Source organism: Conger conger, chromosome 3 (assembly GCF_963514075.1).
Source record: "Conger conger chromosome 3, fConCon1.1, whole genome shotgun sequence".
Lineage (NCBI taxonomy): Eukaryota > Metazoa > Chordata > Actinopteri > Anguilliformes > Congridae > Conger > Conger conger.
In genome coordinates, this window is record NC_083762.1 from 16745160 (window position 1) to 16771579 (window position 26420).

General features: G+C 49.6%; 1 protein-coding gene across 1 annotated transcript in view; it reads left to right on the forward strand.

Moving 5' to 3' along the window:
* The window catches only part of zgc:92242 (uncharacterized protein LOC436899 homolog), a 32999-nt gene extending 10568 nt beyond the window's left edge, over positions 1 to 22431 (forward strand). Inside the window, exons 3-9 of the mRNA XM_061233524.1 lie at positions 1198 to 1345; positions 2391 to 2493; positions 3843 to 3890; positions 4482 to 4526; positions 5737 to 5772; positions 11044 to 11239; positions 19716 to 22431. Coding sequence (XP_061089508.1) covers positions 1198 to 1345; positions 2391 to 2493; positions 3843 to 3890; positions 4482 to 4526; positions 5737 to 5772; positions 11044 to 11239; positions 19716 to 19909 — 770 coding nt within the window. The 3' untranslated portion in view covers positions 19910 to 22431. The remainder of the gene's footprint in view (positions 1 to 1197; positions 1346 to 2390; positions 2494 to 3842; positions 3891 to 4481; positions 4527 to 5736; positions 5773 to 11043; positions 11240 to 19715) is intronic.
* The last annotated feature ends 3989 nt before the right edge of the window (positions 22432 to 26420 follow it).

Sequence of the window (26420 nt, forward strand, 5' to 3'; positions counted from 1 at the left end):
CACACTATCATCACGACCTCGCCGCTGTGGCCTCAAACCAATCTCTCTCCACCATCCCCCTATCCTGGCCTCTTCTCTCTGCCTCTTTCTTACTTTACTCTACCTCCACCTGGCCGTTTTTGTCTTCCCAGCACATCTGCGCCTCTCTATTCCCGTTTCCCTCCGTTTCTCTCTTTCTGGCTCCGTCCAATTCTCTCGGCTGTTCTCTCTTTCCCGCTCTTTCATTCGCTCTCCTCCGCTCTCACATTTGAGCGCACGTCCAGAACAAGCGGTCCCGCCGGTGTGAAGTTCATCTTTCAAACGCGCTGGCGTCATCCGCCACAATGGGGCGCGGAGCGGGCGGGGCCAGAGGCTCGATGTTTTGGAGAGAGAGAGAGAGAGGGGGAGAGAGAGAGAGAGGGAGAGAGAGAGAGAGGGGGAGAGAGAGAGAGAGGGGGAGAGAGAGAGGTTGAGAGAGAGGGGGAGAGAGAGAGAGAGGGAGAGAGACACACTTACATAGAGAGACAGACACACATACATAGAGAGAGAGAGAGAGGGAGAGAGACAGACACACTTACATAGAGAAAGAGAGTGAGGGGGAGAGAGAGGGAGGGAGAGAGAGGCTTGCTTGTTCTTTCACCTTTGTGTTTGAAATCTCAGCCGCGTTATCCGAGCCGTCCGAACGGACTCCCGCCCCAGCGCGGCGGCGGCTCCTCCAGCAGCAGCGGTTCGTTACACAACCCGCTGCGTGCGGCTCCTTCTCTAAAGGCCCAGAGAGGGTTCCCTTTCCACGCCACTATCGCGTTTCACTGCGCTTATCGCCAAACCCCCTTTTAAACGCCGCGTCGGGCCGCGCGTCCTCCTCAGACACGCCTCGCCGCCGCGGGCACAGCGTGGGAGCCTCCCTCTCCCGTCTCCATCCGTCTCTCGTTCTGTCACCTCATCCCGCAGCGCTGCGCGGCCACTCATCCGCAAACTACTGTGTCTCAGCGCGTCCACCTCAAAGAACAACACATCCACGCATCTCAGGGCCAAAATGAAAGTGCTTCTTCCGCATCGCTCCTAAATGACATGTATAATTGCAAACGCGTTTATAAAATGTGACCTACACGAAGTAATATCATAATGATATAAAGTGCAGTGTATTTTTGAAGGCTACGAGTCTGCGCGTCTAACAGAAAGTGTGTGTGTGTGTGTGTGTGTGTGTGTGTGACGCAGCCCACAGAAAGAGCGTCAGCTGGCTCCTGGGGAGGGACGGAGACGTGCAGGCCTACGTGATCGGAGAAGCGGACGAAGTCGGGCCGGCGCCTCTCATCTACTCCGAGCTGGGGAAAGAGAAGGGACCCGGCCTGCAGAACAACACACGGTGTGAACGCCCGCTCCTTCGATTCAGCTCAATTCACATCGCGTTTCTCAAAGCACACTGCCCCAAAAGACACCTTAGAGGGGAACGCAAACTGCGCCCTGAGCCCCTGAATAGCGCATGAGGTGAACGACTCCCTTCGGGGAGAAAAACTCTCGAACAGTGGTGAGACCGGGAAGACAAAAACGGCCAGGTGGAGGTAGAGAATAAGTAAGAAAGAGGCAGAGAGAAGAGGCCAGGATAGGGGGATGGTGGAGAGAGATAGGTTTGAGGCCTCAGCGGCAAAACTCCCCGATGGGAGGAAATCTCGGGAGGAGCCCGGCTATAGAGGGGGGATGCCCGTCCTCCGCTGGCCTGGAGGTTGAGATGGCAGTACATCATCCGTGCTGACCGCTGCACGGTGTAGGGTCACTGTGAGCCCAAGAGTCCTGAGCCAGCCATGGGGGGGAAGGGCTCCTCTCATTCTGTCTGGTTCCTCCCAAGGCTTCATCCAATTAGTCTGCCCAGGGAACTGGTCCCCCCCAACTCTAGACATCAGATTGCTTCTGTGGGGCATTAGGGATTAATGCTTTTTTCGTAAATGCAATAAAAATACATTTGACTTGGTTACACACACACACACACACATACACGCACACACAAACACCACCTCTATGACGCTGCCCTCATCTACAAACCCGCTTCTTTCAACACAACACACGGTGTAAACGGTAAACTGCTCACTCTGATTTAACCCTTGACCTGCCTTCACTAAACTCCTAAATTGAATTTTAAACCCCAAATCTATTTGGCATAAAGAAACAACCTGTCACTCATTACAAACTTTGTCATTAAATTTCAAGTTAAAAAAATATAATTTAGTGGGTTTTCCCTGGTGTTAAACATAGTGGCAGGTCATTTTTGTCCCGTAAGTAAACACAAGGGTTAAGCTGTAATAGAACAGACTGTGCATAGCCCCTCAGTAATCTGGTCACTCTGGTCTAAACTGTAATGGAGGCTGTATGAAGATGACTCTGCTAAGTGCTCTTGTGTAAACGCATCCTCTCAGACACCAAAGCAACGCCATCAGGAGCAGCCTGGTCACCAACAGACCGAGCCCAGAGCCTGAGAACGTACCGTCGCAAACGCCACGGGTACAGCTGCAGTCTAATGTAAGTGTGTGTGTGTGTGTGTGTCTGCGTGTTTATGGGGTGTGTGTATGTATGCGTGTGTGTGTGTGTGTGTGTAAGTGTGTGTGTGTGTGTGGGGTGTGTGCGTGTATGTGTGTGTATGGGGTGTGTGTGCGTGTATGAATGTGTGTGTGTGTGTGGTGTGTGTGTGTGTAAGTGTGTGTGTGTGTCTGCGTGCTTGTGGGGGGGTGTGTGTGTGCATGAATGTGTGTGTGTGTGTGGTGTGTGCATGTGTATGTGTGTGTCTGCGTGCTTGTGGGGGGGTGTGTGTGTGTATGAATGTGTGTGTGTGTGTGGGGTGTGTATGTGTGTGTCTGCGTGCGTGCGTGTGTGTGTGTGTGAGAGACTGCGCTTTTTGTTTCAGACGGCAGGGTAGGGTGGGAATTGCTGTCCCCAGTAGTCTTGTACGCAAAAAAGGGGGAATTTTAGGAAGGGTTGTCATGGCAACACGGTGTGCGCGATCAGAGTGCGTCCAGGCTCTTTGGAGAGTAGTGCTGGACATCTGCACACACACACACACACAGACCCCACACACACACACACACACACACACACACACACCCCCATACCCCTCCACACACACACAGAACACACACACACCCATACCCCTCCACACACACACACAGGCCCCACACACACACACACACACACACCCACACACACCCCCATACCCCTCCACACACACACAGAACACACACAGACCCCACACACACACACCCCCACACCCCCCCACACACACACACACACAGACCCCACACACACACACCCCCCCCCACACACACACACACCCCCATACCCCTCCATACACACACACACACACACACACACCCCTCCACACACACACAGACCCCACACACCCATACCCCTCCACACACACACAGACCCCCCACACATGTGGGCGGCCTGTAGCGTAATGGTTATGCTGCATGACTGGGACCTGCAAGGTCGATGGTTCGATCCCCGGTGTAGCCACAATAAAAATCCGCACAGCCGTTGGGCCCTGGAGCAAGGCCCTTCACCCAGCACTGCACCACGGGAAGATTGCGTCCTGCTTAGGACACAATCTGTGTCCTAAGTCACCGTACGTCACTCTGGATAAGAGTGTCTGCCGAATGCCATTCACGTAATGTAACATACACACACACACAAACACACACGCACACACAGACACACTTCTCAACTGCCAAAGCACCCTGCGTGTACTGATGAACTGTTCTAACCTGTGAATTAAACCCATTTTTACCAACTGTGCTAGTGAATATATACAATTCCATTTCCGTGAACACGTAAAACTCCATCAGAGGCATAAAGCTATCTTATTTGAATTCCAGGGAGTTCCACCAGCCTCCGGCTCCATGCAGAAGCCTCCACAGCCTCAGGTAAGAAGCAGCCGGAGCCTCTAGCCTCCACACCGACACCTGCGGTAAAATCCAGCTATACCAGCTTGAAAATTGAGCTAGTCGAGCTGGTCATGGAGCCGGTCTAGCCGGATATGAGCTGGTCAACCAACTCATGCTGGCAGCTTGTCTGAGCTGGTAGGCGGTCAGACAGCACGGCTGACTGTCAGAGCCCAGCTCAAATCAACATCGCTGACCTCGGAGACCTCCATAGCGTTTCACTTTCATATCTCCGTAAACAAACTGCAGGGTTAAGGGGATAGAGATAAGATTGACTGCAAAGAAACGTAATCATGCTAAATTATACATCACGTTTTTTTCTCCTCTGTAAGGAAATTAAAACTTTAAACGAAACCGCACAGAGAATCAGCGCTTTATTTAAAACAACATGTAACGGTTGTTTTTAAACAGCGATACATTACTGGCTTTACAACCATAACCCTGTGGCCTTTGAGCTGGGAACTTAACCGTTATTACCGCACTGATCCAGGTGTATGAAAGGGTAATATGCCACGGATAAGGGCTTCTATTTATAAAATAAATAATGTAAGGACATTTTCCCCCTTCCTCCAGAACTCAGAAGACGTGAAGTCAGAGTCTCATTCGCCCCCTCTGCAGGTAAGAGAGGGTATTGCAGATAAGCACTTTCACACTTCCCTGAAACACGTTTGGTGTCCCACACTTGAGGGACAACTGATGAAATAGGGTTACAAAATAAAATTCCTATGTATTAGGCATTATTAGGAATTTTACATGTATGTCTGATTATTTAAATTATTAGTGTGGTGCCATCACTTCACAGACAATCTGTGAAAATAACCAAATTGGCTGTGGTTACTTCTTTGGGCTTCTTGCTGTTGCATGCAACAAGATAAAGGATTTTAACCTCATTTTGCACACACAGACATGCATGAATGCACATACACAGGCATACACACACAAACACATACCTTCCTGCCTAGGATCAACATACCAGTTTTCTTTTATTTATTTTTTTTACTTTGAGGGTTGTTCGCTTAAGCTTACCTTTTTATTGAGGAAAGCCTCCAGAGAAAGTAATTAATGTAAAGAAGTTCAGAATTTAACTAAAATACAGTATGTCCCATTAGTGGCTATGAAATACAGAGTGCTCATGGGAGTTGTAGTTCAATATCACTTTGGAGGCCTTATACTTTTACATTGATCGACCAATTCTTTAATAAAAGGCTTCTCAAAAACAAATTCCCACCGAACTTGATCATCTTTGAACAGTTTTTTGCATTTCTGTTTTCATAATGATAATAGTTTGATTCATTGCTATGAGTGTCTAATAGGGAAGTGAGAGCATCTGTCCCAATTTCACATTTCACTCCTGGTTCCTGGAGTATTCCCAGTCTCAGCGTGTGCATTTTCCTCGGTGTGTGTGCGTGTGTGTGTATTTGGAGATGCACACGTGTGAGTGTATAGGTGCGCCTCACGTGCTTCTGCTTGTGTGCGTGCAGACGTATGTGTGTGTGTTCATACAGTGTGTGTGCATACAGTGTATGTGTGTGCGTGTGTGCATACAGTGTGTGTGTGTGCGTGTGTGCATAGTGTGTGTGTAAATGTGTGTGTGTGCATGCAGTGTGTGTGTGTGTAAATGTGTGTGTGTGCATACAGTGTGTGTGAGTGCGTGTGTGCATACAGTGTGTGTGTGTGCGTGTGTGCATACAGTGTGTGTGTGTGTATGCATAGTGTGTGTGTGTATATGTGTGTGTGTGCATACCGTGTGTGTGTGTGTGTGTGTGCATAGTGTGTGTGTGCATACAGTGTGTGTGTATATCTCCTAACTGCACACCTCTGTCCTCAGGTCCCGCGGTCGGAGCAGCCCAGCCCCTCTCCTGCGGTGAGTGTGTTATAGTGGCACGGCGAGTGTTATAGTGGCGTGGTGAGTGTGTTATAGTGGCGTGGTGAGTGTGTTATAGTGGCACGGCGAGTGTTATAGTGGCGTGGTGAGTGTGTTATAGTGGCGTGGTGAGTGTGTTATAGTGGCACGGCGAGTGTTATAGTGGCGTGGTGAGTGTGTTATAGTGGCGTGGTGAGTGTGTTATAGTGGCACGGCGAGTGTGTTATAGTGGGGCGGTGAGTGTGTTATAGTGGCGTGTTGAGTGTGTTATAGTGGGGCGGTGAGTGTGTTATAGTGACGCGGTGAGTGTGTTATAGTGGCGTGGCGAGTGTGTTATAGTGGGGCGGTGAGTGTGTTATAGTGGCATGTTGAGTGTGTTATAGTGGCACGGCGAGTGTTATAGTGGCGTGGTGAGTGTGTTATAGTGGCGCGGTGAGTGTGTTTTAGTGGCGTGTTGAGTGTGTTATAGTGGCGTGGTGAGTGTGTTATAGTGGCGTGTTGAGTGTGTTATAGTGGCATGGTGAGTGTGTTATAGTGGCGTGTTGAGTGTGTTATAGTGGCGTGTTGAGTGTGTTATAGTGGCATGGTGAGTGTGTTATAGTGGCGTGTTGAGTGTGTTTTAGTGGCGTGTTGAGTGTGTTATAGTGGCGTGGTGAGTGTGTTATAGTGGCGTGTTGAGTGTGTTATAGTGGCGTGGTGAGTGTGTTATAGTGGCGTGTTGAGTGTGTTATAGTGGCATGGTGAGTGTGTTATAGTGGCATGTTGAGTGTGTTATAGTGGCATGGTGAGTGTGTTATAGTGGCGTGTTGAGTGTGTTATAGTGGCGTGTTGAGTGTGTTATAGTGGCGTGGTGAGTGTGTTATAGTGGCGTGGTGAGTGTGTTATAGTGGCGTGTTGAGTGTGTTATAGTGGCATGGTGAGTGTGTTATAGTGGCGTGTTGAGTGTGTTATAGTGGCGTGTTGAGTGTGTTATAGTGGCGTGTTGAGTGTGTTATAGTGGCGTGTTGAGTGTGTTATAGTGGCGCGGTGAGTGTGTTATAGTGGCACGGCGAGTGTGTTATAGTGGCGTGTTGAGTGTGTTATAGTGGCGTGGTGAGTGTGTTATAGTGGCACGGCGAGTGTGTTATAGTGGCACGGTGAGTGTGTTATAGTGGCACGGCGAGTGTGTTATAGTGGCACGGCGAGTGTGTTATAGTGGGGCGGTGAGTGTGTTATAGTGGCACGGTGAGTGTGTTATAGCCGTGTTTGTTTCAGCGCCAGTCATGCGTGAGCGTTCAGGTAGCTGCGGCAGTGGTCAGTTTTGCACCCCGATTACAGAGGGCAGTGTGACCTGCCGGGCAGTTTAGCAGAGCTTCTCTCCCACTGTACACTCCAAAACAAAATGGTTCCAATGGGAACCATGCGATTCCAAAAAGAAACTCGATCTAGTTAAAGGGTTCTTTGTCAGATAAAATTGTTCTTTGTCTGGATACTTTCATACCTCACACCAATGATAGAGGGCTCCATAAAGAACTAAAAATGGTTCCTCTATGGAGACGAGCCAAAAAAAACCTTTTTCTGAGAGTTTACACTGCTGGGCATTCCTCCATTCTCATCTTTCGGCTGAAGGCGAGATGTACACACAGTGTGTAACTCAGCCGTGTTCTGAGGTGACCTTTGGAGTGGGTTGTGTGTGAGTCAGACCTGGGTCAAATACGTAATTGTTTTGGATTAAAATACTATTATACACTTGTCTGGCAAATTGGAACAAATGAAATACTCTCAAAAAGTGCAAACCCAACCTTCTGGTCCTCTTGGTCGGCTCAATTACACCAGGCAAGATCAATTGAGCACAGAAATGTTTACAATTATGTATTTGACCCAGTTCTGGCATACATTGGACCTGTTCGGCTGTGAAACGTAACCTGAATAGTGTGGATAGAGGCGGTAAGAGCAGTCATCCGGCAGTCGGAGGGTTGCCAGTTCGATCCCGCCCCGGGTGTGTTGAAGTGTTCCTGAGCAAGACACTTAACCCTCAATTGCTCCCGACGAGCCGGTTGGTGCCTTGCATGGCAGCCTATCGCTGTTGTTGTGTGTGTGTGTGAATGGGCGAACGAGAAGCATCAATCGTACAGCGGTTTGGATAAAGGTGCTGTATAAATGCAGGCATTTACCCTTTATATTACCTGGTTGTGCTCTGGTGTGTAGCAGGGCCATGTGTGTCATTTCCAGAGTGTAGTTTGGCTGCGGTGTCAGGACCACATTATGGTGTGTATCCCACTTTAGATTTCCTTGTGTCCAGTAAGGCTAGTTCCAAAGAAACATGTTTCAACGGAGACCAAAGGTCCCAAAAATAAATCAAGAATGTTTCTTTGCATCAGTCTAGTTTTGGATTTTCTCCTTTTTTAGATCAATGTCCCAGTTTCTTTAGATTTTTCCTTCAGATTGAAACAGGAATGGTCAGGGACTGTAACTCATGAGTTTCCCAGGTGAGGTGGGGCACTGGCACTGCACACTTCAGCAATGACGACTTAAGTACATATCCAGCTGAAAAATGAATTACAAGTAAAAAAAAAAAAAAACCTGACTGTGCAAGTCTCTCTGGGTCAGAACATCTGTTTAAGCTCTGAACGTATGGGATGTACATCCCTGATGTTGTAAGACATGCATAGCACACCACGCCTCAGAACGGCCCAGCCCAAACAGATACATGAGCACAAGGACAACATGCTGTTAAACTTCTTCCCATTGATTTTCCAAATGTTCATTAATTTTCAAAGCTAAACTCAAGGGCAGTCTGGGAAATGTAGTCTGTGGCTGGACACACGTAATGAACTACAATGTGGTATACTGAAATGGTGCATTTCAGCTAGCAATTTGGAGTGTGAAGAGGGCGTGTGTGTGTGTGTGTGAGCGCGCGCACGTGTGTGTGCGGGGAGCATGCAGTGGACGTGTGGTGAGTGTGCGTGTGTGTAAGTGCGTGTGTGTGGTGTATACGTGTGTGTGTGTGTGTGTGAGTATGTGGGTGTGTGAGTGTGTGGGTGAGGGTGTGTGTGTGTGTGTAAGCGGGTGGGTGTGTGAGTGTGTGGGTGTGTGTGTGAGTGTGTGGGTGTGGGTGTATGTGTGTGTGCGTGTGTGTTTGTGTGGTGAGTGTGTGTGTGCACGTGTGTGTGTGTGTGTGTGTGTGTGTGGTGTGTACACGTGTGTGTGTGTGTGTGTGTAAGCGGGTGGGTGTGTGAGTGTGTGGGTGTGTGTGTGAGTGTGTGGTGAGTGTGTGTGTGCACGTGTGTGTTTGTGTGGTGTGTGTGTGTGTGTGTGTGTGTGTGCGTGTGTGTTTGTGTGGTGAGTGTGTGCATGTGTGTGTGTGTGTGTGTGGGTGTATTTGTGTGTGGGTGTGTGTGTGGGTGTGTGTGTTTGTGTGGTGAGTGTGTGTATGTGTGTGTGTGTGTGTGGGTGTATTTGTGTGTGGGTGTGTGTGAGGGTGTGTGTGCGTGTGTGTGTTTGTGTGTGCACGTGTGTGTGTGTGTCTGTGCAGTGGACACGCTCTGTCCTTCAGCGGGTCCAGTAAGCCCAGCTGTCCTGCGGTCTCCTCTGTGTCCTGGGACCCCGCACCCCTCCCGGACCTCCCCCCTGCCCCAGATCCGGTTTCGCACAGCTGTTCCGCGCCCCGTTACAGACGTTCCTCGCTGGCTCTGCCGCGGCGCTGTGCCTTACCGCCGGGCAGCTGGGGAGCGGGGCGTGTTCACCGCGGTAACACACATATGTGCAGCTACACAGGGGTCTGGGGCTCCACTGGGGCGGGGTGGAGAGGGGTGGGGACGGCATTTCGGGTGGGGTGATACCATGAATGCATTTGAGGTTTAGTGTGCGTGCCTGTGTCCATTAGCTCAGCGTGTTTGGGTGTGAACAGCGAGTGTGTGTGTGTGTGTGTGTGTGTGTCTATATGAGTGAATGTGCATATGAGTATGTGTGTGTGGTGAGTGAGCGTGACTGTGTGTGCGTGTGTGTGTGTGTGTGTGTGTGCGCGCGCGTGTGTGTGTGAGTGTGTATCAGTGTGTGTGTGTGCGCGTATGAGTGTGTATGAGTGTGTGTGTGTGTGCGTGTGTATCAGTGTGTGTGTGTGAGAGTGTGTATGAGTGTGTATGAGTGTGTATCAGTGTGTGTGTGTGTGTGTGTGTGTGAGAGTGTGTATGAGTGTGTGTGTGTGTGTGTGTGCGTGCGGGTGTATGAGTGTGTGTGTGTGTGTGTGTGTGTGTGAGAGTGTGTATGAGTGTGTGCGTGTGTGTGTGTGCGTGCGGGTGTATGAGTGTGTGTGTGTGTGTGTGTGTGTGTATCAGTGTGTGTGTGTGCGTGTGTGTGTGCGTGTGTGTGCGCGTGTATGAGTGTGTATGAGTGCGTGTGCGTGTGTGTGCCCGTGTATGAGTGTGTATCAGTGTGTGTGTGTGTGTATGAGTGTGTATCAGTGTGTGTGTGCGCGTGTATGAGTGTGTATCAGTGTGTGTGTGTGTGTATGAGTGTGTGTGTGTGCGCGTGTATGAGTGTGTATCAGTGTGTGTGTGTATCAGATATCAGTAGGAGACTGTGCCAGTCCCCGCTCCTCCAGAGCAGATGGTGGGGGGGGACTCTGAGGGTCTGAGACTGGGGGCGGGGCGGGGGGGCAGTCACAGATGGACAGGACTGGGGCGGAGTCTCCCGGGGGGGGGGTCTGTCCTCTCCTCCAGCGCACAGCTGCACCACTCTCCTCTCCTCTCCTCTCTCCTCCGTTCCCCCTCTCCAGCCCCTGTGCCTCAGATACGTCAACATAGGCCCCCACACCTGTGGGTCCCCCCTGTTCTGGGGAGCGGGGAAGTTAGGCCAGCCAGGCCGTAATTCTGTCTTTACAAAAACGTTAATACCACGACCGGCCACGCTCCATGTTTACCATCCAGAGGACGTGATGTCCGAGGGAGAAACGTACAGAGAGACACACGCACACCAGCACAACGGTACAAGGAGCGGCGTCAAAAGGAGCAGCCTCAGAACTGTAAAACAATGAGACTGGCCCACAGAAGGGTCCATCAGGGCGAGATGGCGAAGGCTCGGTATGGCCAAAACGTCAACCCTACCGATTTTGAAGTGGGCGAGTCTTTCGCAGTTCTGTCAAAATGCATCGGTTTAACTTGGGGCACAAGTTTACTGCTAAAATGATGCTAAAACGGGCTCAGAGTGGCACGGCTATCCAGAGCGCTAATGCTAAGGCTAATGCTAATGTTATTATGCTAATGTTGTGCTAATGCTACCCCCGCTCCGCAGGCTCCAGAGAAGAAGGAGAAGGAGAAGGAGGAGGAGGAGGACTCAGTCCCGGACAGCCTGCAGGACTCGGGGCTGTACTACCGGTCGCACCTCAGCCGAGGCCCCGCGCCCTCCATCACAGACCGGCTCCGCCCGGTGGAGTCTCTGCGCGCCGACCTGCAGTCCAGCGTGGACCGGCTGCGCCAGCAGGCCAGAGGTGAGAGGTCACCGCAGGCTCCGCTCCCTCTTCAGACGCCGCGCTCTTTTCAAACGGGGGCGCGCGACTCCGGTCCTCCGGGGCCGGTCCGCGTACTGCTTTTCGTTCCAACCAGTTGCCTTGTTTTTAATTTGCCGACAGCTCTGTAAATCACCCCGGTTCAAGCCTGTACTTGAGCACAGTAAAATCTTTAGGATACCCCTGCAGCCTGCAGCTGTAGCTGGTACTTGCACACATGTCAGATAAGATATGATTGAGTTAACTTAATAATTAATATCAGAAGTTGGCACAAAATCCTGAAACGGATCGGCCCTTGTTGTGCACCCCTGCTCTAAAACAGGGATCATCAACTCTGACCCTCGAATCCAAACCCAGCCCTGTTTTTTCTGTTCTCCCGGTAAGTAGCGCTACTGATTGGCCAGACTGTCTTCACACCTGACCCCCAGGTAAAAGGAGGGTGGAAAAACAGCAGTTCTCGGCCCTTGAGGACTGTGTCATGCTGATCCCTGCTCTAAAACATTAGGGGGAACTTGTGTGTCCTACCTGGACAGAGGTCTGCTATATTGGTTGAAACTACCCTCTCCGAGATCACATGAATAGACACGCTCTCGGCAACTTGAAATCTTTAGTGATTATGTAATAACTTCCCCGTGCCTTAACTCGGTTTGCTTAGATTGTGGATTTTATCTAAAATAGCTGAAGACACGACCTGTCGCTCGAATGTGCGCATAAAAAATGCTGATGGAGGTAGAGTTGGATGAATTGTATGCAGTATGACATGCAGGAGTATTGTTTCCCATGATGCAGTGCACGGTAAGCTTGACGGAAGTAACTGCCAAGAGTTACTAGCTAACTAATGAAGTCACTCTCAGGATTTGGGAGTTACATCATCAGATATCGGCATTGCACAACACAGGAAACCCACCTTTTGGAATTTAGTATATTTTGTAATCCTGTCAGTGCTGACAGTCAATTATAAACAAAAAGTATTTTCATATTTTGTATCTACCTACTCACCTCCACTCACCGAACCTCCTCGGTGTCATCATTATCCGAGGTGCGTGGTAACGGAGCTGAGCGTTGGCTAAGTTTACCGCAGTTCCAGTCGCGACAGAAATACTCACGCGTAGGAGGAACGGCTCCTCTCGGGTTAGATATGCAGCTGTCGCGGGGATTAGCGAAGCTACTTTTTTTAAGTGAACACAAAGAACCCTCGGAATATGAGTGAGTCAGGCTGGATAACACAGTCAGTGCGGTCTGGGAGAAACATCTAGAAGGAACGCCATGTGCAATCACTTCTCATCTTATTAAAATGTCTGTATAGCCTCAAGATGAAAAGATATGCACTTACCATAGACTTCCTTTTTCAATTCATAAACTGGAAACTTAATTATCAAAACCTTTTCATCAAAGGTATATCATTTCGAAATATCATTGCTGGACATCTGACACAATGCGTTTTCTCCTGGTTTACATTTGAGTGGTAGATTACTAAACAGTGGCACCACTCACATAGCACGAGCGATCCAGACAGACAGCATCCACTGCATCATGGCCAATTCAGTTTCTGAATTCATGTCTGACCATTAGGTAACTAGCTACCATTTAACCTACAAATCATAATTTACATTCAGAATCACTGTCAAAGTTGACAACTGGACGGAAACTAGGTAGGTATTACCAGAGCTCTGGGTATCACTTATTCCGAATGCAACTACTTCAGATGGAGCTACATATCCATAATTCTGACGGTTTTGCAATGTGTAGCTTGACATCTCGGTAGCTATCAGTTGTCTAACGTTATTTATTGATTGGACGGGCAAGACGACAATGCTGATTATTAATACCATGTAAGCTTGCCAGCCAGCTAATTAGCTAGTTTGGAACGCAAGATCCAGCGAAATACGATGATACAGCAAAACATTTGAAATTAAAGAAACTATTCTAGCTTCACCTGCATTATGGGAGCCAGCGAACGTTGGCTAGCTAGCTTTATACCGGTGTAGCGTCTATAGGTCCTAACACTCACCAATATCCGGTTTGCCAGAAGTCCTCAGATCACATCTCAATCTAATGCCGATCCCCGTTAAGTACCTTCATGAGGGACGAATCAATGATCATTGAGATATCAACAGGGCAACCAAATAACCACACAATATGTGGTTATTATCTGACAGAATTAATTGTATTGCAACTACGTCGGCGTGGAGTCATACTGTCTTGTGGCTGTGCTTTTCTACAACAGCTGAAGTACAGTATTTCCACCTAGTAATGATTTACACACGTTAAAGGTGACTATGTTGAACCTGAATTCGTTTTTGAATATGTTTGCAGAAGAAAAACCAACAACGAAAACATACCCAATGTTCTACGGCTCTGCTTCCGTCAGAAAGAGAAGATGCCATTGGCACCATCTAGTGGCCTATCTTATGTAATGCAAGTCCCATCGACAGCGTCAATGCATTTTCGTGTGTTCCCCACTCTACCCTCTAGTGGCGAAATATATTTACTGCAGCATTGAGAAATAAAGATTCTGAATGAAGGATTTCTTTGTTTCAGTCCCCTCCCCACCACTACCACACACCAGATGAAAAAAAAGAGAGAGAAAAAATCACAATAGAGTTTTCCTCTGTGGAGCTGCTGCCTCTCAGGCAACAGGTGTAGTGTGGGATGAATCACAGAGTGAGACCTCCCCTTTTCTCACACTTGTGCGTGTGTGCACACGTGTGTGTGTGTGTAAGTGTGTGTGAGTATGTACGTGTGCATGCGTGTGTGTGTGCGTGTGAGTGTGTGCATGTGTGCACACGTGTGTGTAAGTGTGTGTGAGTATGTACGTATGAGTCTGAGTGTGTGTATGAGTGTGTGAGTATGTGACTGTGTGTGTGCATGTATGTATGTTGTGCGTGTGTGTGTATTTGTATGTGTGCATGTGTGTGTGAGAGTGTGTGTGTGTGTATGTGTGTGTGTATATATGTGCTAGCGTGTGTGTGTGTGTATATGTGGGTTAGTGTGTGAGAGAGTGTTTGTGTGTATGTGTATATGTGTGTGATGTGTGTATACATGTGTATGTGTATATGTGTGTGTGTGCGCGTTAGTGCTTGTGTGTGATGTGTGTATGTGTGTTTGCATTAGCGTGTGTGATGTATATGTGTGTATGTGTGTGTATGTGTGTGTGCGTTAGTGTGTATGAGTGTGTGTGTATATATGTGTGTATGTTGTAGTGTGTGTGTTAGTGTGTGTGATGTATGTGTGCGTTAGTGTGTGTGTGTTTGTGCGTTAGTGTGTGTGTGTGTGTGTTAGTGTGTGTGCGTTAGTGTGTGTGTGTGTGTGTTATTGTGTGTGTGTGCATTAGTGTGTGTTAGTGTGTGTGTGTGAGTGTGTGTGTATGTGTTAGTGTGTGTGTGTGTGTGTGTTAGTGTGTATGTGTGTGAGTGTGTGTGTATGTGTTAGTGTGTGTGTGTGTGTGTGTTAGTGTGTTAGTGTGTGTGTGTGTGTGTATGTGTTAGTGTGTGTGTGTGTGTGTTAGTGTGTTAGTGTGTGTGTGTGTGTGTTAGTGTGTGTGTGTGTGTTATTGTGTGTGTGTGCATTAGTGTGTGTTAGTGTGTGTGTGTGTGTGTGTGTGCGTTAGTGTGTGTGTGGGTGTGTTAGTGTGTGTGTGTGTGAGTGTGTGTGTATGTGTTAGTGTGTGTGTGTGTGTGTTAGTGTGTATGTGTGTGAGTGTGTGTGTATGTGTTAGTGTGTGTGTGTGTGTGTGTTAGTGTGTTAGTGTGTGTGTGTGTGTGTATGTGTTAGTGTGTGTGTGTGTGTGTGTGTTAGTGTGTGAGTGTGTGTGTATGTGTTAGTGTGTGTGTGTGTGTTAGTGTGTTAGTGTGTGTGTGTGTGTGTGTGTGTGTATGTGTTAGTGTGTGTGTGTGTGTGTGTGTGTGTTAGTGTGTTAGTGTGTTAGTGTGTGTGTGTGTGTGTGTGTGTGATGTATGGGTCTCCAGCAGCTGCTCCTCTCCTCTCTCTCTCAGCTCTTCACCTTCACAGGGAAGGACGCGCATTCCGCCAGCGTTCCCGGCTCTGGCCCTGGGCGACGCTCGGTCGGAGCTGATAAGTGACGGAGCCTCCAGGCTTCCGATCCCCCCCCCCCCCCAACCCCCCGCCCCGTCCCCCGCTAACCCCCCCCCCCCCCCCCCGCGCCCTCCCCCCATCCCCCCATCCCCCCATCCCCCCGCCGACCCCGCTCCCCCGGCCTGGCTCCGCACACAGACGTGCCACTTCGGAATTCTGCCCTCTGTCCCACTTCTGCCCCCCCCCCCCCCCCTTCAGGCTAGGGAGGGGAGGGGGGGCTTTAAAGGGACATGCCGGCATTTCTCTCTTCTTCTTTTTTCTGTGGTTGTTATGGTAGCTTTCCTTCCTCTCACATGTGTTTACATTTTTGCGTTTACATGTTAAGAGATAGATTAAGAGATAGATTAAGATGACCTTTGCACTTGTCGCTTTTGATTCAATGCTTCTGCTAAACAATTAAAATGTAAAGTGTCTATTTAAATGTAGCAGATAGAGATTCTTTTTAAAAGTGTAAATCCTGAGTTACTTGGGCCTCACTGTTGAGTGCAGTGGCTGATAAAATGCTGTTATTAACGCTGTTAATTAGCTATCGGGATATTTTTTTAATGGATAGCCGGCAGCCGCCACGGGGATTCTGGCGAGGATGACACTGGACTGGTGCATTCTGGGAAACGGGAATAGCTGTGGGTCAGCCTGATTCGAGTCAGGGCTGGTTGGAACTCCCAAATTCCTGTCAGACAACCAGGAAGTACTAGATTTAGGGGCTTGATCCATTTTAAAAGGCAAAGCCACAAGTTTAAAGTTCAAACTGAAACAGACATTCCTTTTTATCCACCGAAAATGTTTTTGAGGGGTGAGACCAGCAGAAAAAAAAAACAGTATTTTGTAATTCAGAAAATAAACACAATGAAAATCCCTCTCTCCAGTCCAAACACATAAACACAAACACGCACAGACGCAGTCACGCACACACTCTTCCGCAAAAAATCTTAGGAGGTGTATTTGGGATTCTGCTCATGCCAGCACTGGAGCTTGGTGCCCAAAACACGCAGCAGAGAGACTTCGACCATGTGTCCGTGCGCACGTGTGTGTGTGTGTGTGTGTGTGGGCGTAGGTCTCAGTGTGTTTGTGTGTCTGTGTGTGTGTGTCTGTGTGTGTATGTGGGCGTGTGTCTGTGTGTGTGTCCGTGCGCACGTGTGTGTGTGTGTGTGGGCGTAGGTCTCAGTGTGTTTGTGTGTCTGTGTGTCTGTGTGTGCGTGTGTGTGTGTGTCTGTGTGTGTATGTGGGCGTGTGTCTGTGTGTGTGTCCTTGTGTGTGTGGGTGTGTGTGTGGGCGTAGGTGTCAGTGTGTTTCTGTGTCTGTGTGTGTGCATGTGTGTGTGTGTGTGTGTGCATGTGTGTATGTGGGTGTGTGTGTGTGCATATGTGTGTGTGCATGAGTGTGTGTCTGCCCATTCACCAGTCACTGGAGCCTATCCAGGGTTTCCGTGGCGACCGCACAACACAGCAAGACAATGGAGCCAGAGAGACTGGCCCACGCAGCTCAGAGAGAGAGAGACATTAGCGCAGCTCAGAGAGAGAGAGACCTTCGCACTACTCAGAGAGAGAGACATTAGCACAGCTCAGAGAGAGAGAGACCTTCACACTACTCAGAGAGAGAGACATTAGCACAGCTCAGAGAGAGAGAGACCTTAGCACTACTCAGAGAGAGAGACATTAGCACAGCTCAGAGAGAGAGAGACATTAGCACAGCTTAGAGAGAGAGCGAGAGACATTAGCACAGCTTAGAGAGAGAGAGACATTAGCACAGCTCAGAGAGAGAGACCGTAGCACAGCTCAGAGAGAGAGACCTTAGCACAGCTTAGAGAGAGATAGACATTAGCACAGCTCAGAGAGACCTTAGCACAGCTTAGAGAGAGATTGACATTAGCACAGCTCAGAGAGAGAGGGAGAGACCTCAGCACAGCTTAGAGAGAGAGCGGGAGACATTAGCACAGCTTAGAGAGAGAGGGAGAGACCTTAGCACAGCTTAGAGAGAGAGAGACATTAGCACAGCTTAGAGAGAGAGCGAGAGACATTAGCACAGCTTAGAGAGAGAGAGACATTAGCACGGCTTAGAGAGAGAGCGAGAGACATTAGCACAGCTTAGAGAGAGAGAGACATTAGCACAGCTCAGAGAGAGAGAGAGAGACCTTAGCACAGCTTAGAGAGAGAGCGAGAGACATTAGCACAGCTTAGAGAGAGAGAGACATTAGCACAGCTGAGAGAGAGACCTTAGCACAGCTCAGAGAGAGAGAGAGAGAGAGAGAGAGAGAGAGAGAGAGAGAGAGAGACAGACAGACCTTAGCACAGCTCAGAGAGAGACTTTAGCACAGCTCAGAGAGAGAGACATTAGCACTACTCAGAGAGAGAGACATTAACACAGGAACCTCGGGTCAGAGAGCAGACAGGGAGGGAGGGGGAGGGGGAAGAGGGAGGGAGAGAGAGTGAGGGAGAAAGGGAGGAGAGAGGGAGAGAGTGAAAAGGGAACAAGGAAAGAAAGAGAAAACAGTTTTGGAGAGGGTGTATGTGTAGGAGCAGGGTATGTGTTTGAGTGTGTGTATGTCTATGTGTGTGTGTAGGAGCAGGGTGTGTGTGTGTGTGTGTGTGTAGGAGCAGGGTGTGTGTGGGTGTGTGTGTAGGATCAGGGTGTGTGTGTGAGTGAGTGTGTGTGTGTAGGAGCAGGGTGTGTTTGTGTGTGTGTGTTAGAACAGGGTGTGTGTGTGTGTGTAGGAGCAGGGTGTGTTTGTGTGTGTATGTAGGAGCAGGGTGTGTGTGTGTGTGTGTAGGAGCAGGGTGTGTTTGTGTGTGTGTAGGAGCAGGGTGTGTTTGTGTGTATGTAGGAGCAGGGTGTGTTTGTGTGTGTGTAGGAGCAGGGTGTGTGTGTGTGTTAGAGCAGGGTGTGTGTGTGTATGTAGGAGCAGGGTGTGTGTGTGTGTGTGAGTGTGTGTGTAGGAGCAGGGTGTGTGTGTGTTAGAGCAGGGTGTGTGTGTGTGTGTAGGAGCAGGTTGTGTGTGTGTGTGTGTAGGAGCAGGGTGTGTGTGTGTGTGTGTTAGAGCAGGGTGTGTGTGTGTGTGTAGGAGCAGGGTGTGTGTTTGTGTGTGTGTTAGAGCAGGGTGTGTTTGTGTGTGTGTTAGAGCAGGGTGTGTGTGTGTAGGAGCAGGGTGTGTGTGTGTGTGTAGGAGCAGGGTGTGTGTGTGTGTGTGTAGGAGCAGGGTGTGTGTGTGTGTGTGTTAGAGCAGGGTGTGTGTGTGTGTGTAGGAGCAGGGTGTGTGTTTGTGTGTGTGTTAGAGCAGGGTGTGTGTGTGTAGGAGCAGGGTGTGTGTGTGTGTGTGTGTAGGAGCAGGGTGTGTGTGTGTAGGAGCAGGGTGTGTGCCTCCAGGGAAGGGCTAAAAATATGCGTCTCCTTTGAGCCTCTGGTGCCCTGCGTCTGTCTGCAGAGGAGCCATGGACCCCCCCTCCCTCTCACACACACACCCTGCTCCTACACACACACACACACCCTGCTCCTACACACACACACACACACACACACACACCCTGCTCCTACACACACACACCCGCCCTGCACCTTCACACACACACATGCTCCTACCAACCCGTCTCACATACATCAACTCCACCCAGCTGTGTCCTCCTCCTACATGGAGAGAGAGAGAGAGAGAGAGAGAGAGAGAGAGAGAGGGAGGGAGAGAAAGAGTGGGAGAGAGGGGTTTGTGTATGGTGTGTGTCTCTGTAATAGTTGGGTGGTTGGGTCCTGGTTGGGTCCAATAGACAGATACAGGTGGATGGGACCCCAGGGTCGGTCACAGGAGTACCCCAGTCACAGTGGACAAACACCTGCATTTAGTGCTGTGTCAGGGATTCCAGAACAACAGACCCAGTAGCAAGACCAAGGAGTACAAAAACATATAACGAAAAACACAGAACCTGACAGTGCTGTTTCTCTGCCACCTGCGTAACGTCCCTGTTATAGCTATCGGTTGGTTTTATTGTACTTTTATTTGTGTCTATTTAAACTATTCTTGGTTTTTTGTCCCCTTTTATGTTCTTTTATGAACATTGCTATGAATTGAAGATTGCTGTCGGTGTGTTTCTGTAAACACCTCCTTTAGCCGTGTTTAACCCTTGTGTTGTCTTAAGCGTCAAAAATGATCCAAATGGCCACTATGTTTCACAGAAGTGAAAACCCCCTCAATGATCTTTTTTTCAACTTGAAATTTGATGAGAAAGTCTGTGATGAGTGACAGGCTGTTTCTTCATGCAAAATAGATTAGAAAAATAGAAATTCAATTAGGCTGCTTTATTAGGACAAGGGGAGTATAGACTATACAAGGATGAGGGGAAAATGATATATTTCTTTCTCTTCCTTCCTTTCACTGCAGAAGCGGAGCAGGAAGGGGCGGAGCCTACGGGGGCGTTGAGCGACGGGGAACTCAGCCTGAGCCGCGGGCGTGTCGCCCAGCTGCTGAAGACCTTCGGCACGCCCATCCCCAGGCAAAACACCCTGTCCCGCCGCAAACCGCCCCTCCCAAACAAGCCCACCCACCTGCTGTTCGCCTCCTCCAGCCCGAGATAATCCCTGGAGAGAGACGCTGGGCCCACCGCGACTCGCCCGCCCAGAGCCAAAATGGCTACCAGCGGGAGCCGCCATGCTGGCACGGGCCGCGGCTACGAGCTAACTGCTTAAGTTATTACACGTTCCGTACTCGCTTTCTTCCCCCATCTTTTTTTTAAACACAGCGGTAAAATCAAAGATTCAAGGTTGTTTTTTTTCCAAAGCTCATTTCCTACCCTCCTTCTGCATTATTGTAAATATTCAATTCAGAATGGAATGCCAAAAAAAAACACTATTTTTTTGATACTCTAAATGTTTTTGTAAATTTTGATGGGACGTTTTTTTTAGCCCGCGGATCCGACAGGGCAACACGGGATCGCTTTTTCACCTTAACGTGCAATATTGGTGTGTCTGTGTACTGGGCTTTTTTTGGGTGATGATAAAACGGTGTTAGGGACGGGGAATAACAGGTTATCTGAGCGCTTTTCGGGGAGCGTGAATCCGACGTTCCTTCCTTTTCCCGAACAGGAAGAAATGCAGATGGTCATGTGACGACCAGCACGGAACTGTCCGATTTGAGGATAGATTGCACCTGTCCTCTGACCTGGGAGGTTTGAAAGCAGGCAGTGATACGGAGGAAGGAGAGAAGAAGGGAGGGAGGGATGGAGAGAGAGAGGGGGAGGCACACAGGCATGCAGACTTACATTTCGTTTCAGGCCAAGAAAATCTCAACCCTGCCAACAACATTTTGCAGCTGACCTCACTTTAAGTATTTGCCCCAATCATCCCCCCTGCCTGCTGACACCAGCACCCCATGAATGCCCCCGCTCTTCAATGACCTCACAGGGTGGAGTTCCTGAGGCAACCCCCCCCCCCCCCCCACAGGCTGGTGGTTGAACCTTGACCATCTTGGAGAAGACACAAGCAAATTTGTTGGCCCTAAAATATTGCAGTCCCTATTAAACAGAGAGAGCGGGACAGATGTTGCAGAGAACAGCTGGACCCCACCCTGTTACCCACTCATCCCAGACTACTGAAGCCATACAGGGTATCAAGGTATTCTCCCGAGCAGGGTTCTCCCAGGCCCGCTGGGAAAACCAGACAACATCCCAGGAAGGTTAAACCAGGGTCCTGACTACTCGTAATCATTCAACACCCCTAACTATTCACTGTGGACAGTGTCCGAATGGCGCAATACATCTCCGGGTCTTCGTCACCCAGCCCGCTGAGTCACTCTCGGTGTCTGCCCTCGCTGACGTGTGCTGAGGACTGAGGTACATAACTGGCTGCACTTATGATTTTTTATTTGTATTTTTTTGGAAAGGCACTGTTTCCTGATCTCACAGACCGCGTCTGGAACTTCATTTATTAATTTATTCCCTCCCGTTGGAAAGTGAAGCAGCATCACAGCAGGAAAATAAGGTTCATTGGCATCATTAATCGGAGGGGGTGTAGTTAGGAGAATGATTTCACCATTATTCGGGGCATTTCTGACATGATTACATAGTGGGCAGGCACAGCACTCGATGATCAAAGCTTATGGGCTGGTTTACAGGCCTACTCCGTTGAACAACCATCGCTGGACTTGGATAACATAACTCTGTTGTTGGCCGACGTAAACGTTCGGTCGCAAAATGTATAGATGCACTCTAGTGACAGTCTTGTCAACTGTCAATAATTCAAGGAAGCGGCTACTTTTATGTAATGTCTGCTGATTTACAAAATCCAAAATGCAGTTCCCACCATAATGATCAATGACACCGTTCAAATGTGTGTCGTTCAAAACCTGTTCTTAGCCGAGGAACAAAAGCCTCAATAAATTAAAGCACAATTTTGTGGAGCTGTGAGCGCACTCAAGCAAGAACTAAAGAAAACACCTCAATTAACAGGCAGCTATAACTGAAGTCTCTAAGATTAGACTCAGGCTCTCATTGCGAGTCCATTTCAGCTGTAGTAATTAATCGCATATGCTACTGTTACTCAGAAATCATTTGTCTCTCATAATTTCTAACACTGATTCACATTTAGCTTCTGACAATTTCAGTACTTAATTCTGAGCCTTACGCAGTCGTCCAGTTCTTCTGAACCTGCCCACTATTGTAGTTGTGGATTGAGTTTGGCCATAAGAAGTGAAATGTTCTTCATCTGTACCTTAGTTCTATGGTCTGTTGTTCCTCCCTGTCACGGGTGCATGCCAGAGTGTTCCAGTTTCCTGTCACATGACCACAGTGTGCCAAAACTTCCTGTCACATGACTGTTATCTGCCAAGTCTTTCATTTCTAGCTCAGTGAGCATTATACGGATGGTCAATGCCTTTTTTCTGGAGGACTGCTGATGATTCATTCGAAGTGTTTAAAAAAAAAAAAAAGATCATGTTATATATTTTATTTTTTGGTTGACATTTGGTTGCCGGTAACCCTTGAAGAGATGTATCATAAGTGTCATGAGTTGTATGCTTGGTACACAGAGGGTGGCAAGGTGACCTTTGGCCTTGCATGATGCTCAGTGGAGATATTGTGGTACAATAAAACAGGTGAATCAGTCGAGTGCATTCTTGTGGTGATTTTGAGGAACGGGCAGGGTGGGGGGGTAGGGGGTGGGTTTGTAGAGTAGTGTTGGACGGGGGGGGCGGGGTGTCCAGGGCGCTTTAAGGCCCCCTATTTCTGGCCAGTCCCGTCCGGAAACGGAGGTGGAAAAGTTAAATGGGCCGGGTTCCTCGGCTCTTGCTTTCACAGGGCTGATACCTCTCTCAGATGCTCACAGAGAAACATGGAAACTGGATCATAACATGGCATTGAAAAGAGTGTGAGAAGAGAGAGGAGAGAAGAGTGCAGGGCTGTACTGGGTTTTACTCTGTGCAGTTATCCAGATAACTGAATAATCCTGCTTTGTGGGTTTTACTCTGTGCAGTTATCCAGATAACTGAGTAATCCTGCTTTGTGGGTTTTACTTGGTGCAGTTATCCAGATAACTGAGTAATCCTGCTTTGTGGGTTTTACTTGGTGCAGTTATCCAGATAACTGAGTAATCCTGCTTTGTGGGTTTTACTCAGTGCAGTTATCCAGATAACTGAGTAATTCTGCTTTGTGGGTTTTACTCGGTGCAGTTATCCAGATAACTGAGTAATTCTGCTTTGTGGGTTTTACTCAGTGCAGTTATCCAGATAACTGAGTAATCCTGCTTTGTGGGTTTTACTCTGTGCAGTTATCCAGATAACTGAGTAATCCTTCTTTGTGGGTTTTACTAGGTGCAGTTATCCAGATAACTGAGTAATCCTGCTTTGTGGGTTTTACTCTGTGCAGTTATCCAGATAACTGAGTAATCCTGCTTTGTGGGTTTTACTCAGTGCAGTTATCCAGATAACTGAGTAATTCTGCTTTGTGGGTTTTACTCAGTGCAGTTATCCAGATAACTCAGTAACCCTGGTTTGTGGAACAGGGCCCAGATGGACAAAGAAGTGAAAACGGAGACAGGACCTTGGCCTCTTCCCACACTCAGTTCTGTTCCAGACCCTCTGAAAAATTGAAGAGGCCATTGCCCTGCATGTCATTTATGACAAAAAAATTCTCAATGAATCTGAAGAAACAAATCAGCAACAAATACCTTCTCTTCGTCATTTCCTATAACTTTATGTCACCTGCCACCCACCAACAAAAATAGATTTTAATTTTCTACAGCAGGGATCATCAAATCACAGTCCTCGAGGGCTGAAGACTGCTGGTTTTCCACCCTCCCTTTACCTGGGAGTCAGGTGTGAAGTCGGCCAATCGGTGGCACTAATTGTTCAGCTAATCACCGGGGAGAAAAGTAAACCAGGACTGGACTTTGATTTGAGCTCCAGATTTCATAATGGCTGCTCTACAGTATTGATGCTGATTTTACCGTGTCAAATTTGAACAATAAAACAAAGTTTAACTGAAGGACGGTGTAGTTCTGTTCAGTGTTTTATTTGGTTGAAGATCGCCTGGAGAGGACGCCCCCCCCCCCCAAGCCCTCGTTTGGCGGTGTTGTTTTTCATCTCCGAGGGAGACGTGGACTCTGCATAACAGCCACAATGGCTGCCTGTCCTCCTCCTCCTCCTCCTCCACGCCGAGACGTTACCGACCGGTTTCCACCCCCGGGAGAGAGAGGGGGGGGGGGGGGGGGTGAGGGGGCTCTGGTATCCTGTCCTCCCGCCCAGTCCACACACACAAGCACACACACACACACACACACACCCCGCAGAGCGGCGGTGGCCTCAGGATCCTCTGATGGGAGATAAAAGGAGTCTGTTGTGAGCAGGAGAGAGAGAGAGAGAGAGAGACAGAGAGAGAGATGGCTGTTTCCTCACTCATGCAAGAGAGGGAGAGAGAGAAAGAGTGTGAGTGGGTGAGAGAAATAGAGGGAGAGCAGAGAGGGAGACAGAAAGAGAGGGAGTGAGAAAAAGAGAGAGAAAGAGAAGGGAGGGTTTGTAGAGTAGAGGTTTGTAGGTCCCGGTCCCAGGCGCTGGTTCATTGGGAGCGTGCGTTGGGGGGGTGGGCGGGTGCATTGGGTTAGGGGGTTTGGGACGTGCGTGTGTGGGTTTTGGGCGTGCATGCATTCGGGTGGGGGGGTGTGCGTGCATTGGGGGGGTGTGTGTGTGTGGGTTTCGGGGTGTGCGTGTGTAGGGGTGGTGGGGTGGTGGTGGGTGTGTGTTGGTGTGTGGGTTTGGGGGTGGTGGGGTGGTGGTGTGTGTGTGTAGGGGGTGTGTGCGTGCGTGGGTTTGGGGGTGTGCGTGCGTTGGGGGGGTGTGTGTGTGTAGGGGGGTGTGCGTGCGTGGGTTTGGGGGTGTGCGTGCGTTGGGGGGGTGTGTGTGTGTAGGGGGGTGTGCGTGCGTGGGTTTGGGGGTGTGTGTGCGTTGGGGGGGTGTGTGTGTGTAGGGGGGTGTGCGTGCGTGGGTTTGGGGGTGTGTGTGCATGCGTTGGGGGGTGTGTGTGCGTGGGTTTGGGGGTGTGTGTGCGCGCGTTAGGGGGGTGCGTGTGCGTGGGTTTGGGGGTGTGTGTGCGTTGGGGGGTGTGTGTGCATGGGTTTGGGGGTGTGCGTGGGTTGGTTTGGGGGTGGGGGGGTGAGGGTTTGCGTGCGTTGGTTTGGGGGTGTGCGTTGGTTGGTTTGGGGGTGGGGGGGTGAGGGGATGCGTGTGCGTTGGTTTGGGGGGGGGGGGGTAGCCCATGTGACAGGGCGGCGGTGTGAGTTGGGCGCCCGAGGCGGAGCGGCCTGCTGTTCTCTCCTCCATCATTAATCTGGCTGAGGGCAGCCTGCCGGGGGGCCAGGGACTGCAGCACAGCCAGAGAACCAGCCTTAACCCCCTCCTCACCACGGCCTGTGCACTTACCATCATGCCTCTGTGTCCCTGTACACCCCCTGAGTACTTACCATCACCCTGTACACCCCCCTGAGCACTTACCATCTCCCTGTACACCCCCCTGAGAACTTACCATCATGCCTCTGTGTCCCTGTACACCCCCCTGAGCACTTACCATCACCCTGTACACCCCCCTGAGCACTTACCATCTCCCTGTACACCCCCCTGAGCACTTACCATCACCCTGTACACCCTCCTGAGCACTTACCATCTCCCTGTACACCCCCCTGAGCACTTACCATCACCCTGCACACCTCCCTGAGCACTTACCATCTCCCTGTACACCCTCCTGAGCACTTACCATCTCCCTGTACACCCTCCTGAGCACTTACCATCTCCCTGTACACCCCTGAGCACTTACCATCACCCTGTACACTCCCATGAGCACTTACCATCACCCTGTACACCCCCCTGAGCACTTACCATCTCCCTGTACACCCCCCTGAGCACTTACCTACCATCACCCTGTACACTCCCTGACCCCTGACCCCCGACCCCTGACCCCAAGACACACACGCCCACAACACCCCACCCCAACACAAATACACACACACACCCACAACACCCCACCCCAACGCACGCACACACACACACACACACACACACCAACGCACGCTCGCTCACACACACACACACACACACACACAACACCCCACCCCAACACAAACACGCTCACACACCTACAACACCCCATCCCAACGCACACTCACACATCCACAACACCCAGACATTACAATAAGGGTACATGAATTACAATTTCCTATTAGTTATTAACTATTAATGTATTAGTTACATTAACATTTATACATTAGGATTAATTTATCATTAATTCATTAATTAATTATCCTAACCCGCTTATCCTGAACAGGGTCGCAGGGGGGCTGGAGCCTATCCCAGCATACATTGGGTGAAAGGCAAGAATACACCCTGGACAGGTCACCAGTCCATCGCAGGGCACACACACCATTCACTCACACACTCATACCTACGGGCAATTTAGACTCTCCAATCAGCCTAACCTGCATGTCTTTGGACTGTGGGAGGAAACCGGAGTACCCGGAGGAAATCCACGCAGACACGGGGAGAACATGCAAACTCCACACAGAGAGGCCCCGGCCGACAGGGATTCGAACCCAAGACCTCCTTGCTGTG